This window comes from Spermophilus citellus (genome assembly GCF_964194105.1).
Source record: "Spermophilus citellus genome assembly, chromosome: 13".
NCBI lineage: Eukaryota > Metazoa > Chordata > Mammalia > Rodentia > Sciuridae > Spermophilus > Spermophilus citellus.
In genome coordinates, this window is record NC_138193.1 from 104,666,915 (window position 1) to 104,683,934 (window position 17,020).

A 17,020-nucleotide genomic window follows, 5' to 3' on the forward strand; every position below is an offset into this window, starting at 1 on the left:
AGTTAGCCAAGGCTTTCTCCGTTGGTGCCCACTTCACACCAGGCTGGCTTTCTGTACACAGTAAGAAGACTTTAACTTCTGAATTTCCTGAACTTTTCAGTTTCATTCAATCAAGCAGAACTTTCTCAAGAGCAGGGTGCTGTGCTAGGTTGGGAGTCCCATCTGAGTGTTGGAACTGTGTCTCCTGCAGACACATGATGAGATGAAAGGAACACAGGCTGCCAGGGCAGCCAGACCCAGGTTCAACTTAAAAGTAGCAAACTGTTCACAAATCAAAATCATTAGCTTTGAGATCTGTTTTCTCATCATATTAAGGCCATTATCTCATCTACAAAGTTATTGTGACTACATAGAAACTTCTATGGGATGCCTAGGACATGGTTGAGACTTTATCTTGTTAATTTTTTTAACCTTCCTTTGCACAGACAATCTCTACATAAGGTTATGGGGAAACTGTACATTGAAACCCCCTCCCCCGCCCCCAGGGTTTGTTCATCTGCGTGTGTGCCCCCTGGTGGTGGGAATGAGGACAACCGTCAACATTTTCAGTTTGGGGAAATCCATATTTTGAAATTTGTGACAACAGGGATATGTAAAAATATGTCCCAATGAATTCCACTCTTTTGAATAATAATAATGCACCAATAAAATTAATTGAAAAAAAAGAAAATGGGGATAACTCAGTGGTCAAGATTCCACACTCGTCAGGTAAAAATTTATGCCCTTGAAAAATGAGGTGGATTGCATTTCCTTTTGTAATTATTTGATTAGGCAGAAGATCTACTTAGTTTAATAACTGTCATACAAAATCCCTTTGGAAGGAAGGATCAGATAGATATTAAAACTGCCTGAGGATGCCAGGAAGTGTGCTCTCTGTCTAAAGAGGTGAGCCCTCGTGTTTGATTTATCTCAGTGAGCTTCCCAAGGTAAGGACGGGGATGTCGTTAGGGAAACTTTCTTGGACTCCTTATTGCACACTGACCTCCACCTTTCTGTCCCCACTCAGGTTCACTACAAAGCACTTGAATGATGAGTCGACTTCCAAACAGATTCGAGCAATGCTTCAGTAGAGCACTGCTCAAAGAAGAGGATCTATGTGCTGACCTCAGAAGATGTATATGTTTACATAATTTAATACAGATTGATGTTAATACTTGTGTATTTACATAACCGTTTCCTTCCTGTCACTGAAATATATGGACCTTAATTTGTATCCTGACTGACTCAACCCAGCAGAGCATAAATTGACTTGAGAGCCTTACCTTTGATGTCTGCAACGAAACCCCCTTCTCCAAAGGCCAATTTGGAGATTTTGATCTTTGCTACTGGAGTCCTTTAATGACACCTGTAAAAATCAGAAATTCCTAATAGTTTGTGGTAGTGTTATAATTCTAGATATGTTATCTCTCTGGGAAATAGAGCTTATAGAAACACAAAGCATTTGATTTCCTTTGTCAGCTCAGCTACAAGAAATACAACTGTTATCCTGACAGAGGAAGAGAGAAATCCAGGAAAAGGAAAAAAAAATGCATGTGGAGAATCAAACCCAAGTGTTCTGAATTCAGCACGCCCCCTCTCCTCAGCCTGCAAACTACACGTGCAACTCTTCCATTTGCACATGTTTTATTAATCAGAATATTCACTTTCTGTCTGGGTTTGTGTCCCTCTAACATACCCTTTTACTTTTGCAAGAGGAAAATCACCTGTATTTTAATTGGATAGTGAAGGAGCATGGGGGTAGAGATGCGTTCTTACAGCTGGTCTGAGAAAGGTGGTTGTCTTTAGAATATTCATGAGAGGTGGCACCAGTCTGCATAGACCCTCTGCATACAGGGATAGAAACATAAGCTCTGACTTTGAAGTCATAGGTAAATTAGCTGATCTCTGTTGTCTCCAGGTCTGAGGACACAGTTCCTCCTGTTAGGGGATCCCTGTCTTCTACCCACGTGGACCATTCATGTGGGAACAGAAGTCTAGGATGTGTTTTTAGTTATCAAAAAACTGGGGGAATTTAGAGGAAGAAAATCCACATTTCTGGTTACCTGGTTTTTAAGAGACAACTCCTTCTTGCTCACATTGCCAGATTGTTGCAGTGGGAAAACTCTGGTCTAAGTACCTGGATTTAGTCCTTGGCTTACTAATGAAACATAGTATGATATTAGGAAGTTTTCTTAGCTCTCTACATCTCAGCTTCCTCATCTCTAAAGTGGGCAATTAAAACAGACAATCTCCAAGAATCCTGTTAGTCTAGAAGCTGATAAAATGGCTGGCTCTGCCGTCCTTCTTCCTGAGTAGATGCCAGTCAGCACTGCCCCGCTGCCTGCCAATGTTACGAGGCCTATAGTCATTCTTCTGCAGAGCAGAGCTAAGTTAGAAAGAAATCTTGGAAGCCTATCCTGACCTCCAGTGGGAAAATGAGACCCAGTGTATGTGGTCATCCAGGATGGCTCCAGGTGGGTCTGGATACCAGGATGCTTCCCTCCTGAGTCCACAGTCTTCCTTTTCACCGTGTGGCCTGTGAGTTTATTCTATGGGATGGGACTGGACCATTGTAGAGAAGTACTCAATCTGGCCTATTTCCGCCAGAAGAAGAATTGCCTAAACAGGAAGTGAATGATAATCCTGGATGTTAGGCCCGGGTCCATCAGGGTTTGGCATCATTTGCAACATTCCAAGGAATGAGATACGTTTGCTTTCTGGACTTTAGTGCCCAGCTGACTTTCCCTTGTATATTTGGTACATACATACATTTATGTTGTCCAAGAAGAGGGGACAAATGCCTGTTTTGTTTTATCTTAACAAAGAAATGCAGTCAAGTGGCAGGAAATAGTCCCTGGTCTATTGGTCAATGTCAGTCAACCGATGGAGACAAGGCCCTTTTCCTTAGAGTTGTTCAATAAGCATGGCTGCTTGGATGGAGCTTCTCTCATCAAAACAGAAAAATACTAGATGGACTTCAAGAGCTTTTCAAAACCTAGGAATTCTAAGACCCCGGAGGAAGCCAGAGAATGTGGTAATGCAGGATGAGCAAAGTCCTTAAATATTTAGCCTAAGTGACATCCTGCATGGCAGCCAGGGCTTTGTGTGGACAGATACTGTACAGAGTTCGCAGTGCTTATCATCACTATGAGCAGATTAAAGTTTGAAGAGAAGAAAGGACTTGCCCGTCACCATGGGGCTCTTGAGGCACAGACCCAGGGACTTGAACCCAAGCCATGTGTCCACACCACAGCTGCCTCTCAGCCAGCTAAATGAAAAAAAAATGTTAGGGATTATCTGTCAAATATTATATATATATATATATATAAATAGTTGAGCACATTTATAATTTTTAATTAGACTTTCTATCAAATGGGACCAAACATATGTATGGGCTGCTGGCCTGCTTCAGTTTAGCTGGGCCACCTTGTCTCACAGTTGAGACTCAGCACATGGATTCTGGGATGTCCAGGGTCTGAATTGTTGCCTCTGATCATCAGGAGGACAGGCTAAATGTCTGTGATCACTACCTGGAGATGGGCCTCGGGTCCACCCCAGAGCTGCTGTGGGAGACAAATTGTCTTAACAGACTGTCCTCCAGGCATCAGGAGCCCTTGAACAATCAGTTTGTTTGTGCTGCATGCACACACGTCCAAGACTTGTGGGTGGGTTAGGGGAAAATGCTAGCGACAGTATCGATGTCAATGTTAACTATCTTTCATATTTGATGTCTCATAGTTTTCAAATAAACAGTGTTTTCCATGACTCAGATATTTATTTTGGGGCAAACAACAACATAAAAAATTATGTTTCTCATATACATTCCTGTCCTGGCATTTTAACTCTGTTCTAAGAAAACTTTTATGTGCCACGAGGAATGAATGTTTAAAAAAGAAACGGTAGAAATAGATGTTTTGAATAGTACTGACCCATTGGGTCTGGAATATTACCCAGAAAGAAGACCATGGATATTATCTTTTAATTATTAGTTAATATCATGCTCCATCAATATTTGCTCTTAGTCATCACCATTATATCAAGACATTAAGGATAAACCTAGGATTTTGATACATCATCACATTTAAGGAAAAAGAATCTCATTCTTTCTCAAAAGAAAAATAAGGACCACAAATCTTGGGATTCAGTTGTGCAATAGAGTTCAGGGACTTCTCATTCATTCTTGTATGCTAGATAGCTACAGGAATTTTATTTCAAGAGCATAAAACTTTAGATCCCAGTTTTTCCAGCACATCTGTAAAGGCTGTTGCATACCCAAAGCTGTTTTAAAGTTGTTATATGTTGTTTGCTGAAGTCATTGTAATTTTTTTTTTTGCCTGCTTTGCCTCTTTTTGTACAGAAGTTTTGAGTGTGAAGTGAAAATTAAAGTTTGGTACATACATATATTTAAAAAAATACACCTTTATGTTATATGACATTTGAGGTTAAGTGTGTGATAAGTTTATGATGACTGGCCCACATAGATCTTTGCTAAACCTGCTCTGAAGAAATTACACCAGCTGCCCTTTATCTCTCTACACCTCAGTGTCTTCAAGTACAGAATCCAGTTCCAAAATTGTGCTACTCACGGTGTCATCTATCCCTTATTCATTTCAGCAAGGACCCTTCATTATAAAAAAGACGAGATTACTATCTAGAGTCGCATGAGACCTCCTTGTCCAGAATGCTAAGAATCCCTTTTCTCTTTCTTTTGAGTGCACTTTATGGATTTGGCAACATCAGCAAAAAAAAAAAAAAGTATTCCATCTCGATACATTTTTCAGATAATGCACTAAAACAATTCTTTTAGCTCTTAAGCATGGAATCGTTCCTAGGGCATTCCTTTTAATCCCTGCATTTCTGAAGATGATCACCTGATACCTAATTATGTGTGCGTTCAGTGGATCAGGAACCTCCAAGAGAGACATGCTATGGTGCTCTGTGCAAAATTCAAAGGCACTTAGGATGATTTGGGGGCACAAAGGGAGATGAATGAGAGTAGGAAACTTTCTGTAAATTGACAAATGGCCAAATTGTGTAAAAAAAAAATTGAAATGAGCAAGAAGGACTGAGGTTTGGGGGAGAGAGAGAGAGGCAGAGGGAGGGGGAGGGGGAGGGAGGGAGGGAGACCTAATTAAACAAGTGTTGAGAGCAAGAAATAGGAAAAGGATTAAGGTGTATGAGAGACTGTCAAGACAAATATAGCTACTGAAGAACTGAGGGATGTGAGATTCAGAGGATCTTTAATAACAGTCTGAAAGTTGGTTGTAATTCAGGGTTCTCTCCACAGGATGGGCCTGAGGGGCTCAACTGTGAATGAAATGTGAATATTTGCAATCTGTATTCACACAAAATTTCACCCTTTGACTTATCAGTATGCAGATAGAATTGCTAGGTGTTTGCTGTTTGAAAGGTTTGTATTATACATGGCATCAAAACGTCAGTGCTGTTAAATACTACTAAATATTTTTGATGAATTTATTTAAACTATTCATATGCATTAAATACATTAATCCATTCAATATCAAAGTCCTGGTGTAAATGAGTCTAGATCTTCACTGATGTGACCCCCTCGGATGCAGTAAGTAAAGGGGAGTCCTAGGTGCTCCTGCTTCTGCTCACATGTCAACTCAAGAGATGAGAGCATTTCCTTAGCCATGTCAGGTCTCTGTGACTTTCTTCTTCTACTTCTTTCCTTGCCTGTTTCTCTTGCACAAAAATCTGGGATCCTATCATGGCTGGGAAGTGGTGCTCTGAAAATACATTCTGCATTCAGAATTCTGCTTCCACAGAATGCACTTGAAATTGTGATAGGATTTTATGTTTCGGAATATAGTTCTAGATCAGTCTCAGGTGAACAGTTCTTGTAAACACTTTGAAGTCTTTTCTCTGTGAAGTTTTCCAGTCTTCCCCATTGAACCTCACACTTCTTGGTTTCCTTCTCTCTGCCTTCACTTTCTGTTCATTTACAAATTGAACTTGTTGGCACCATGACAGGCTTTGTTTTAAGTCAGGAACTACATTTTGTTAACCATTCCTAAGCTACCTGTGAGCTGAAGGTATGGGTGCTGGGGTTTGAAGACCAGAAGACTTAAGAGCCTCCTTATACCGTGGAGAAGGTCAAAAGTAGTTGGGGGAGCTTACCTAAGTATTTTCCTCCCATGCCAATATCTTTGAAAAAGATATTTATTCCTTTGTATTAAATAATATCCATGGAAAGGGTACAGAGCAAGTGGTGTTGTATGTGAATGTGAGAACGACATGGTCCATGTACAGAAAGCATAATGAGCACTAGGTGGAATCTGACATTTACTGTCTCCCAAATAAATAAATAAATGCCACAGGCATTTCCACCTCCAGGAGCATATATGCACACCATCTTCCTCGCTATCTGAAATCTACCTGCTCATCAATATCAAGGTCATTCTCCCATTTTCTCCATGGGGCTTTTTCTGCCTAACCCCAACCCAGGCTCAAATTCTCTCTTTGGGGTCCCTACTGCATTTAGTTCATTTTCTCCAAAATATAGGTCACTTCACAGTACTTGGAAATATGTATTTTTTTCTCCATTAGATTTTGAATTTCTGGGGACAGAGAATGTGCCTTTTAAAGGGCTGAGTTCAATATAGGCCAGGGGCCAATTGAGGCTTCCTGCAAAGGTGAAACTCCGGGGTCCTGAAACTTGGGTGTGTTGAAATGAAACTTTCAGAATTAATTTCTCCAGCTCAGCAATCATTCATAATAACAAACTATCTGCTCCTTCATATGGTCAATCTTATTCTTGGAAGAAATATTTACTTATTGCTCAGCGTATTTTTAATCTCTGTGGACAGAGAGCGTGCAGACTGTGGCTGATATGCCAGAAGTCCAGATGAGAAATCAGGCTGTTCTTGATCAAAAGTCAGAGTCAGCTGGTCCTGGCAAGGGCAGGCAGCCAACATGCTAATCATACAATGTCTTGCTCAGTCTGGGACAAGGCTGCTGCTCTGTCAGAGAGTTTGACACAGTCAAAGGCAGAAGGGCAACAGAAGCAATGTTTCAATGACTAGACAAATTGATTCAGCACCTTGGATAGCAGTCTACGCGTCCCTAACAGAGCACAGCCATTTGTGTAGAATTTGCAGCCTTATTAGTTGGTTCAACTTTGTCTCTAGAGTCCTGGTTATCAAAGATAATATGTTCCTTTAAAAGGAAGTTGCTAAGTAGCTGGAAAATCATTTCACCTTCTTCCTGAGGCTTTGGGATATCACACAAAAAGGGCAGAAAGTGGTTTTAGGAAGATGCAGGAATCATGTTTGAGGGTATCATGGTATTTTTAGATTCAAGCTTAATTTATAGAAATGGCTCATCATTTTTAAGCCCCACACCTCTAGTTGATCATTAAGTCCTAACACATAGACTTTCTAGAGAGTTCTCAAAGTACCAACAACTCCCAGTCTGGTTTGCTTTGGTTACCCCACTTCTTCTCCTCTTTGCCAGATCCCTGATTCAGTTTCCAGACAGCCAGTACTCAGCTTTTCGTGCATCTGACCATAACGGTGTCCTTAGAAATTTTCTTGAGGTACATTCGCAGAGATCTTAATTAGGTGTTCCATGAGGGAGAGGTTTCAATTTTCAAGCATTTGTGGAAACCATTAAAGAGATTATTTACTTATTCTTTTTACTACCAGATTTGTTTGACATTGTGACTCTCGATGAGGGCTTAACTGTGTAATATATAGGAATCCTCAAATGTATTTGTCTGAGAACTCTTTCATATTTCACAGAACATCTGTAATTTCTCAGGACATTAGCATTCTGTAGGAACACTATGTCATCAGACCCACTAGTCTGAGCCCCAAGGCCCTTTCTGAGATGGACCATCCAATCTTCCTATCACACTCACTGTCTATCAATCAGGCCATCCCATTTTTCTCAAGCTACAAAAATGTGCTGTTTTCTAACATACCATCTATTTGTTTTCATATTTATGTGTGGCTAGTAATGCTGCTCCTTCTGTCTGAAATTCCATTTCCCCTCATCATCTGCCTCGTGAAATCCTATTCATCCTGAAGATATTGCCAAAATGTTTCATCTTCTATGAACCTTTTTGTGAGCTACCCTAGCAAAATTAGTTACTTTCCGGTGTGTCTCTCTCTCTCTCTCTCTCTCTCTCTCTCTCTCTCTCTCTCTCTCTCACACACACACACACACACACACACACACACACAGAAATATAGATATCTCTATGCATATAATATATTGTATAATATGAAAATATTATATATACACATGTGTATGTGGGTAGGTGTGTGTGCATGAATGTTCATCATGACGCATTGTGTGTTCATTTATCTCTTCCCCACTGGACAATGATTCCTTAAAGGCACTACCTCTGTGTACTTTATCTCTAATCTCCCTATTTGCATCCCCTAATAGACAGCGTACATGACATGCCTCAAAACATTCCTGGAGCATGTTTAGTGGGCCATATTTAAATAAATGCCCTCCTCAACCCAGACCTGAAGCCTAGGTCCTGCTGCCACCCAAAGCAGAGCAACTTCGGGTTCTTATATACAACTGCAGCCCTACCTGCTGGACCCCCACTGGTTGGAGCTCCACTTTGCACAGGATTTGGGTTCAAGCCATGTTCATGGTATGGGCTGTGAGCCTGGGAGAAAGAGAACCTTTTGTGTTCTCACAATAGCAAGTGTGAACCATGATATCCATGCTCCAGGCCAGCCACAGCCACCAGAGCCTTGTTACTCCTGCTACTCTCAGACAAATCACCCCAGAATCTTTCAATAAAACCTCAATAGAACATTCCAGTAGGAACATTTCCCCCAAATGGTCAATCTAAAACAAGCCTCAGGTATGAGTTATTATTCAAAAAGCAAGCCTCAGGTATGAGTTATTATTCAATGACACATTTGGGCAAAGGAGAATTAGGAGATGTAATCACAAATGTTTATTACTAAACTGCTTGATACTACCCAAACCCAAGCATGGGGAGGAGGAGGCAAACATGAGCTATGCTAAATGCTGAAAGCTACCTGGGCTACGGCAAGACTTTCAGAGGGCCAGGAATGATATACCTCCACAAAGCTGATGTATCACGGTGTCCCAGTTCAATGCCAACATTGTTACACGCCATAGAGACACAATCAGCAGGAGCATAGCATTTACGATGGTGGCCAGGAGGGACAAGATTGTCATCGATATGAGAGAGAAATGTAAACGTGCTGGTCATAAGCAGGTATGCTTACCTGGAGGATGGTTGCTGGGTTATGAAACCCAAATGCCTTCAAGACTGGCACACTAAATAAGAGAACAGAGAGTTAGCCAATTAGCCAGAATGAGCTGTGACAAAAAGCACTTTTGAGAAATGATTCCACTCTACTAGCTTAGAAACTTAGCTTCAGCCTTAATACAAGGGACATGTGGAAAATATCTTTTAAAAAATAGTGTTTCCCACAATGCACCACTTTTATAAAAATACTTCTAATATTTTGGCAACTTGGTATTTATTATTTTGTCGTCTACATAGACTAGTAAGAATTTAATTTTTATGAAAATAGAGTCATACTATAAATAATTTGTAAACTGATTTTTCATTTAAAATATATAATGGGTATACCTCCAGGCCAATGTGTATATGTATGCGTATGTACGTGGAATGGAAGTGAGTGTCTGTATATATACAAATACATAAAATTTGTTTTTTCCAAATTATGAATCCAAATTATTTCAGTTTTCTTTTTAAATACTTTATTGAAGTTTTTGGATATACAAAAGACTGAACCTATTTAAACTATGTATTTGTTAGTTTTAAACTACTCATACACACACACACACACACACACACACACACACACACACACACCACAAACCCATCAACATGATCATTGTAATAGACATGGCCAGTACTCCTAGAGCATTCTTCAGGCCCTTTGTCACCCTTCCCCACAACCACCCCTGCCATTCTCCAACAACTACTGGTCTGATGCTGTCACTATAGATCCATCTGTATTGACCAGACTCTTATACATAGAATCAGACAGTATACATTTGGGTGTTTTTTTTTTCCCCTGACTTTGTTCACTCGTCATAAATACCTTGAAATTCATCGATTTGCTCATGCTTCCAATAAGCTGTCTCTTTTCATTGCTGAATAGAATTCTACCATATACGTAGAATGCAATCTGCTAATACATTCTTTAAACATTTTATTTTTTTGCCTATCACAAATAAAGCATCAATTCACAAGCATTTTTATTAACTTATGCTTCATTTACCTATGAGAAGAATGTCTGGTTTACATAGTTTAGCTTTCTAAGAAGCTATCAAATTGTTTTCTAAGTTTATTGTATCATTTTAAATTTGCACCAGTGGTGTATGATTGTTTCAGATGCCTGCAAAACCTTGCCAACAAATGATACAAACAGCCTTTAAAAATTTAGGCATTCTAATAAATTGGAGTAATATCTCACTGTGGTTTTATTTTGCATTTCCCTGAAGACTAATGACATAAAGAATATTTTCATGTTTTTTAGTTTCCATCCATATGTCTTGTTTGGTGAAAGGTGCAATCATATCTTTTGCTTGCTTATTGTCTTATTTTCCTATTATTGGGTTCTGAGAGTTATTTATGTGTTATGAATATAAGTACTTTATCAGTTATATAGTTTTTAAATATTTTCTCCCAGTCTATGGTTGTCATTTCATTCTCCTTTACAGTAGCTTTAGAAAAGCATAACTTGATTTTGTGGAAGTCCAATTTATCAATTCTCCTTCTGCTATAGATTGTACACCTCGTGTTGTGACTAAGAAATTTTTTTGTCTAATCCAAAGCCACAAATATCCTCTGAGGTTTCCTTCTAAAAGTTTGAACATTTTAGAGGAAATGTAGATTTTACATTTAAGTTTATAATTGTTTTGAAATATTGTTCGTATATGGTGTTAGGTATAGCTTGAACTTCTGTATTTGTATATGTATCCCAACGTTTCCTGCATAATAGTTCAAAAGATTACCCTGTCTCCTCTGAAGTGCCTTTGCACCTCCATTGAATACAAATTGACCACATAAATGAGCACCTAATGCTAGATTCTATCCAAGGCCATTTACTTATTAGTCTAACTTACCACTAATACTGTCTTGACTGATGTAGCTTCATACTAAATCTTTAACTCAGATAATACCAAGTCTCCAATTTTGTTTTTTTCTCATAGTAGTTTTGGATGTTTTAGATTTCCCAGTCCCATATGAGTCTTAGAATCATTTAGTTAATTTCAATTTCTACCAAAAAAGAAGTCTTACCAAGATTTTTAATGAGGTTTCTTAGAATATATTTATCAATTTAGAGAGAATCAACATGTTAGCCATATTGAGTCTTCTGATTCATAAATATAGTAAATCTCTCCATTTGTTCAGACCTTATTTAACAAGATGTCGTTGAATAGAATAATCTTGAATAATAATAATAAGATGTTATTGAATAATAATAATAAGATGTTGTTGAATAGATAATCTGTGGATAATGGTACTTTTTCAATCTGAATCCCCCCTCCCTGCCTTTTTTTTTTTTTTATCTTTCTCGACCTGCAACACTAAAACTCCAGTGTGACATTGAATAGAAGTGGTGAGAGCATACATTCCTATCTAGTTCCTTATCTTAAGTGTGGGAAACTTCAGTTTTTATCAGTAAGAATGATGTTAGTGGCAGGTTTTAAGGAGATGCTATTTCGGTTTGGATGTGAGTTATCTCCAAAAGCTCCTGTATTAATGTAGGAAAGTTTGGAGTTGAAATGATTGGATTGTGAGAGCTATAACCTAATCAGTCCATTTTAGTTTGAAGGGACTAACTGGGTGGTAACTTCAGGCAGGTAGGTGGAAATGACTTATAGAAGTGGGTCACTGGGGGAGTGCCCTGGAAGGGTACATCCTCCCTGAACCCAACATGCACTCCTGTGTCCTGGCCATATTGAGCAGAGTGACTTTCCTCCAACACACCTTCTGCCATGATGTTCTGCCTCATTTAGGGCCCAGAGCAATGGAGTCAACCCACCATGAACTAAACCTCTGAAACCGTGAGATAAAATAATCTTTTTCTCCTTTAAGTTTTCTTCTTGGGTATTTTTGTCTCAGAGACTAAAAGCTGACTAATACAGTTGCCATCTGGTAGGTTGAGAAATCTGTTTTTTATTTTGCTGAAAAAAATTTTATTAATCAGGAATACATGTTGAGTTTTGTCAAATGATTTTTATTAATCTATTCAAATAATTATATTTTTCTTTCTTAGTCTATTAATATGATGAATTTCATTGATTAATTTTTTAATGTTAAACCAACCTTTTATTACTGAGGAAAACTCCAATTTGTTATGACTTATTACCCTTTTATACATTTTTGTATTTGATTTTCTAGAAATATCTCAATAATTCTTACATCTGCCTATGAGGTATACTGGTCTGTAGTTGCTTTTTTTGTACTGACTTTCTCTGGTTTTGATAGCAGAGCAATACTGGCCCCACAGAATGAGTTACGAACTTACTTTCCTTTTCCATTTTCTGGAAGATTTTGAGTAGAATTCACCTTCCACCAAAATCACTGACCTATTTAACTCCTTCGAAATCTTCTCGTGTCAGATTAAATATAATTTTCTTGGGAAGCCCTACCTTGAGTCCTTATATTTTTACTTCTTTCCTAGGTATGAGTTATAATAAACCACAATATTACCCCATCATTAGCACACATTCATAATTGCTTTGTTATAATTATTAGTTTCTGTGCCAGACTATAAACTTCATAAAGTCAGAATCCATCTCTATTTTGCTCACCACTCCCTCATCATTGCTAATAAACCTGGTGCATGGTAGGCCTGGGAAATTTCTTTGTAAGATTAACAGTTTATTTAGCCAAATACTCTTGTAAGTATCTGATGAAATCATGTTGTTTTTGCAAGATAAAATGTTATCAAGAAATGTTGGACATGTTCCTGGATATTGTACCATTTATATGTCCTGAGATGCATTCTACATAGCCATCTGTATGAGCTTTTACAGAGTGATAGTGTATACTGTTGGCTTCTCTATGATTTTTATCCAAATTAACAGTGATATTAATCTCTTGTATGTTTATGTGTGCATGTGTGCCAGACTATAGTTCTGTCACAGTTTTTTCTAGCTTCTTTAAGAAACAGATTTTTTCCTTTTTCTTAATTACAAAACTTTTTTAAAATCATAGAATCTATGCTGTTTGAAGATCTGAAACAAGAAACTGTTTTATCCCCTTTATAAACTGAGGTAGTCTCAGTATTCTCAATTGTTCCCATATTTTTGAGCCTTCTTCATGTAGTTTATCCATTTCTTTTGACAGTTAGTGGTTTATATTTTGATAGGAAAATTAAGTGCTTTGTCCTCATTGAAAATATTTAGCAATACTTTTGCAACTTATTTAATCTGTAGTTAAATATCCACTTCCTTGAAACTAATTTTTTGAATCTGTGATTCTTCCACTTTACCTTGATTTGACAAACACAGGATTTATCAATTTGTGTGTGTGTGTGTGTGTGTGTGTGTGTGTGTGTACGTACAGTAAATGGCTTAAGAAAGGGAGAGGCTTCTAGATTCAGACACTCTGGGTTTTCATTCAGGTCTCATAATTTATTATATGTATAAACTTGGGCAACTTTATTTTCACATCAATTTAATCATCTGTATAATGATGTTAATGATAAAAATTTAATAAGGGCCTTGCATATAGTAACCAATCAATACTTGTTAGTTATAAATGGTGTCTACTGTAGTAATTCTTATCTTTATTATGTCCTACCTTCTTAAAATTCTCTTTATTAACATTCCTACTTCTTATTTTTATACTTTCTCATGTGGACTGTTTAGTACTTTTTCTCTCCTCATACAAAATCTCTTTCAGGACATGCATTTTTCTGCAGCCAAATGTCATTATCATTTTTACTAGGCTCTTCTAATCTTACTAGGGTGTGCATAGTGTTCCATGTCTTTAAGTATTATTTAAGAGTAATTTTAAATATTAAGGGTTTGGGGGGGGTTTTCATACTAATTTTGTCATTAGGTTAGGATGTGTCTCCCAGTATTGTTATCATTTTGGAATTCAACACATTTTTTTCTTTGTAGCCTAATATCTTAGCTCAAATTCCCCCCAAAGCAGAACCTAGCATCAGAACTCGGTGGTGAATGCAGGAAGCAGAGGCAGGAGGACAGAGAGAAGACAGGTGAGGAGGACTCCTGACAACTCTGTGCCTGGAGCAGGCTACCTTTGTGGGCACCTGGAGCTCAGGCTTCTCCAAACCCTTGAGAACCCTTTAGAGAGCTCCTAAGTGTTGTCTCTTTGAAAGACTGGAGTGTAGGGAGTTTACCACTGTTTTCCGGCCTTTGTCCCAGGGGTGCATACCCACCCAGTCCTCCTGTGTGGCACCTGGGTGTGGGCAGAGGAGCCTTCCCTGGTTTCAGAGAAAGCAGGGAAACAGAAAAGTGGAGTGAGAGAGTCCAGCACCTGAGTAGGTGTCTTGGTTCATGCAGGCAGCTGTAACATAATGCCACAAGTTGGTGGTCTGCAAACAATAGAATTTTATTTCTCACAGTTCTGGAGGCTAAGAAATATCAAAGCAACAGTGTAAAAAGAGGGCCCACTATCTGGTTTGTCTCTTTCATAAGGACACTAATTCCATTCTGAGAGCTCTAGTCTCACGACTTAATCACTCTAAGTTCCCCTCCTAATACCATCTCACTGGGGCTAGGAATTGAACCTGTGGATTTTGGGGGGATGTTCATTCTGTAGCAGGAGGCCACTGGCTATGCATATGAGAACTGTCCACCACAGGTACAGCTGACACTGTCAACAGCCCAAAAGGAGTGGGAAATTGTAATGCATGTCACCTCCAATTCCAAGTGTGTCAATGATAATGTTTTATTTTTTTTAAAGGATCTTTGGGGCATGATTTCTCGTCTTTGATTCTAATTTTGCACTGAGGGGAAACTCGGTAAGTCACAAGGTACATAATTCTATTTAGGCCAAAATAATAGTATTGCTATTTCATTATAAATAAAAGAATAGTTCTATATCTTCTTTTTATTTAACAAATGGTAAATAATAGTTCATATTTATTGGTCTAAGAATTTCTTTATGTAAACTGGAACTTAAAGAGTAAATGACTCCTTAGTATTAAAACAAGATAATTAAAAATTAATTAAGATTAGGTAGAATAGATGCATTCTGAAATCATCATCATTAGTAATTTCCTGAAAATTCACTGTCTTCTTTTCTATTAGTATCAATAATAAAACTGATCTAATAGAGCAAATTCTTATTCTGGTAGAAAGAATTCTATCTGTAACATATTGAGAGAAGAAAATTTGATTGTCTCTCCTTAATTAACAGACTTGTAATTTTTTGTGCCTTCAATATAAATTATTACATACCATTCTACTTCTGAAAACCATTCCCAACAGATTTTGGATAGTCCCATAATATGATAAATCCAGAACAAAATTAATTGTGGCAAGTAGAGAGCATAGACTCAAAAAAGCAGAAAGGGGAACTAAATAGAGTATATAAAGAACATCTAAAAATATTTAAGACAGATGATGGATTAACACAGCTACTGGTAATTGGGGATCTTATGTTACATAAGATGTTACAGATGGTAGGAATTATGGATATGAAAGGTCTCACTTTGACAGACTTTGCCAGTGTTTTTAATAAATGTCCCATTCTAGCCTTAGACAGAGTTGTTGGGAGAAGCATGGCCTGCCACGTAAACTACCTGTTATGAACCCATTCCACAGCCTTGGGCTAGTTACACTTTACCTGTGGGATGGTAGTTTTGTGTGCAACCCCTCTCTGAGGGTTGTCAAATTAGCATCTCTAAATTCCTGTGGTTGTAAGTGAAGACTTATGAACTGTCACTTACACATTCCTTGTGCACTTACTGAGTTACTTGTCCTCAGCAGAAGGCCATATGCAAATTGCAAAGAATATGGTTATGAAAGAGGGTTCACCGAGAGTGGGGGGGAGCATAGAATTTGATTTACTCAGATAATTACTGTGATAGAGATAAATATGAAGTTGCATCCTAAGAAGGATGGGAAACCTAACTCAGCTGGAGCAGGTTAGGAGAAAATGAAGGCATTTGCTCTGGGTGTGTCAGCTGAGCTCGTCTTTGAAGACTGGGGGGAGAGACAAAGTGAAGAAGATAAGGAGTGACTGTTCCAGATAGAGGCAGCAGCACGTGCCAAGACCGTGCACATGAAGGCCTTTTTATGACTAGAGCACACAGTTTTGTTTTAAGCTGAGGAATAAGGCAGAGGATGATTGATAGGGACCCAGAGAGAGGTGAGGCACAATGAGATGAATCTGACTGAACTTGGATGTGGATGCAGGGATGTGGAGGGTGTTTCTTGGCATCCAGTGTATCATAGGACACTAATTAAAGAATAAAAACAAAAATAAATAAACCGTAAGTAGATTGAAGCAGGGTTGGTGGACAGGAAGAGTGCTAGGGACTGATTTGGAGTGGGTGATGTTTCATGCTTTCGTGATTATGTCAGCATGCATCCTGGTATAACATATCACAAAAAAAGAATTTTTAAAAAGTCTTACAAAAAAGGGGGCTGGGGTTGTGGCTCAGTGGTAGAGCACTCCTCTAGCATGCATGAGGCACTGGGTTCAATCTTCAGCACCATATAGAAAGAAATAAAAATAAAAGTCTTACAAAAAAAGAGAGAGATGAAGGTGATAGCATACAGAAAGAGTTTAAACCAAAAGGAGACATGAAACGTATGGCTTTTATGATTATCTGGATGCTGGTTTCGTTGATGACTTGGAAACATGCATTGAAAGAGACATCCACCAATCAGTTATAAAAGAATAGGTAAGTATGATGCTTAGGAAGCACTTACCAGGAGCCAGACCCAGGTACACGGCCTCCCTATGTGAGCCCTGCTGTCTAAGAAATCCCATTTTTACAGAGGAGAAAACTGAGGAACCTACAGATTTCCTCCTTGATCAAACTCCACTCAGGGTCCT

General features: G+C 38.4%; 1 protein-coding gene across 1 annotated transcript in view; it reads left to right on the plus strand.

Moving 5' to 3' along the window:
* Positions 1–4,412, plus strand: part of CYRIA (CYFIP related Rac1 interactor A) — a 100,248-nt gene extending 95,836 nt beyond the window's left edge. Inside the window, exon 12 of the mRNA XM_081264128.1 lies at positions 1,007–4,412. Within this exon, the coding sequence (XP_081120254.1) occupies positions 1,007–1,070 (64 nt within the window). The 3' untranslated portion in view covers positions 1,071–4,412. The remainder of the gene's footprint in view (positions 1–1,006) is intronic.
* The last annotated feature ends 12,608 nt before the right edge of the window (positions 4,413–17,020 follow it).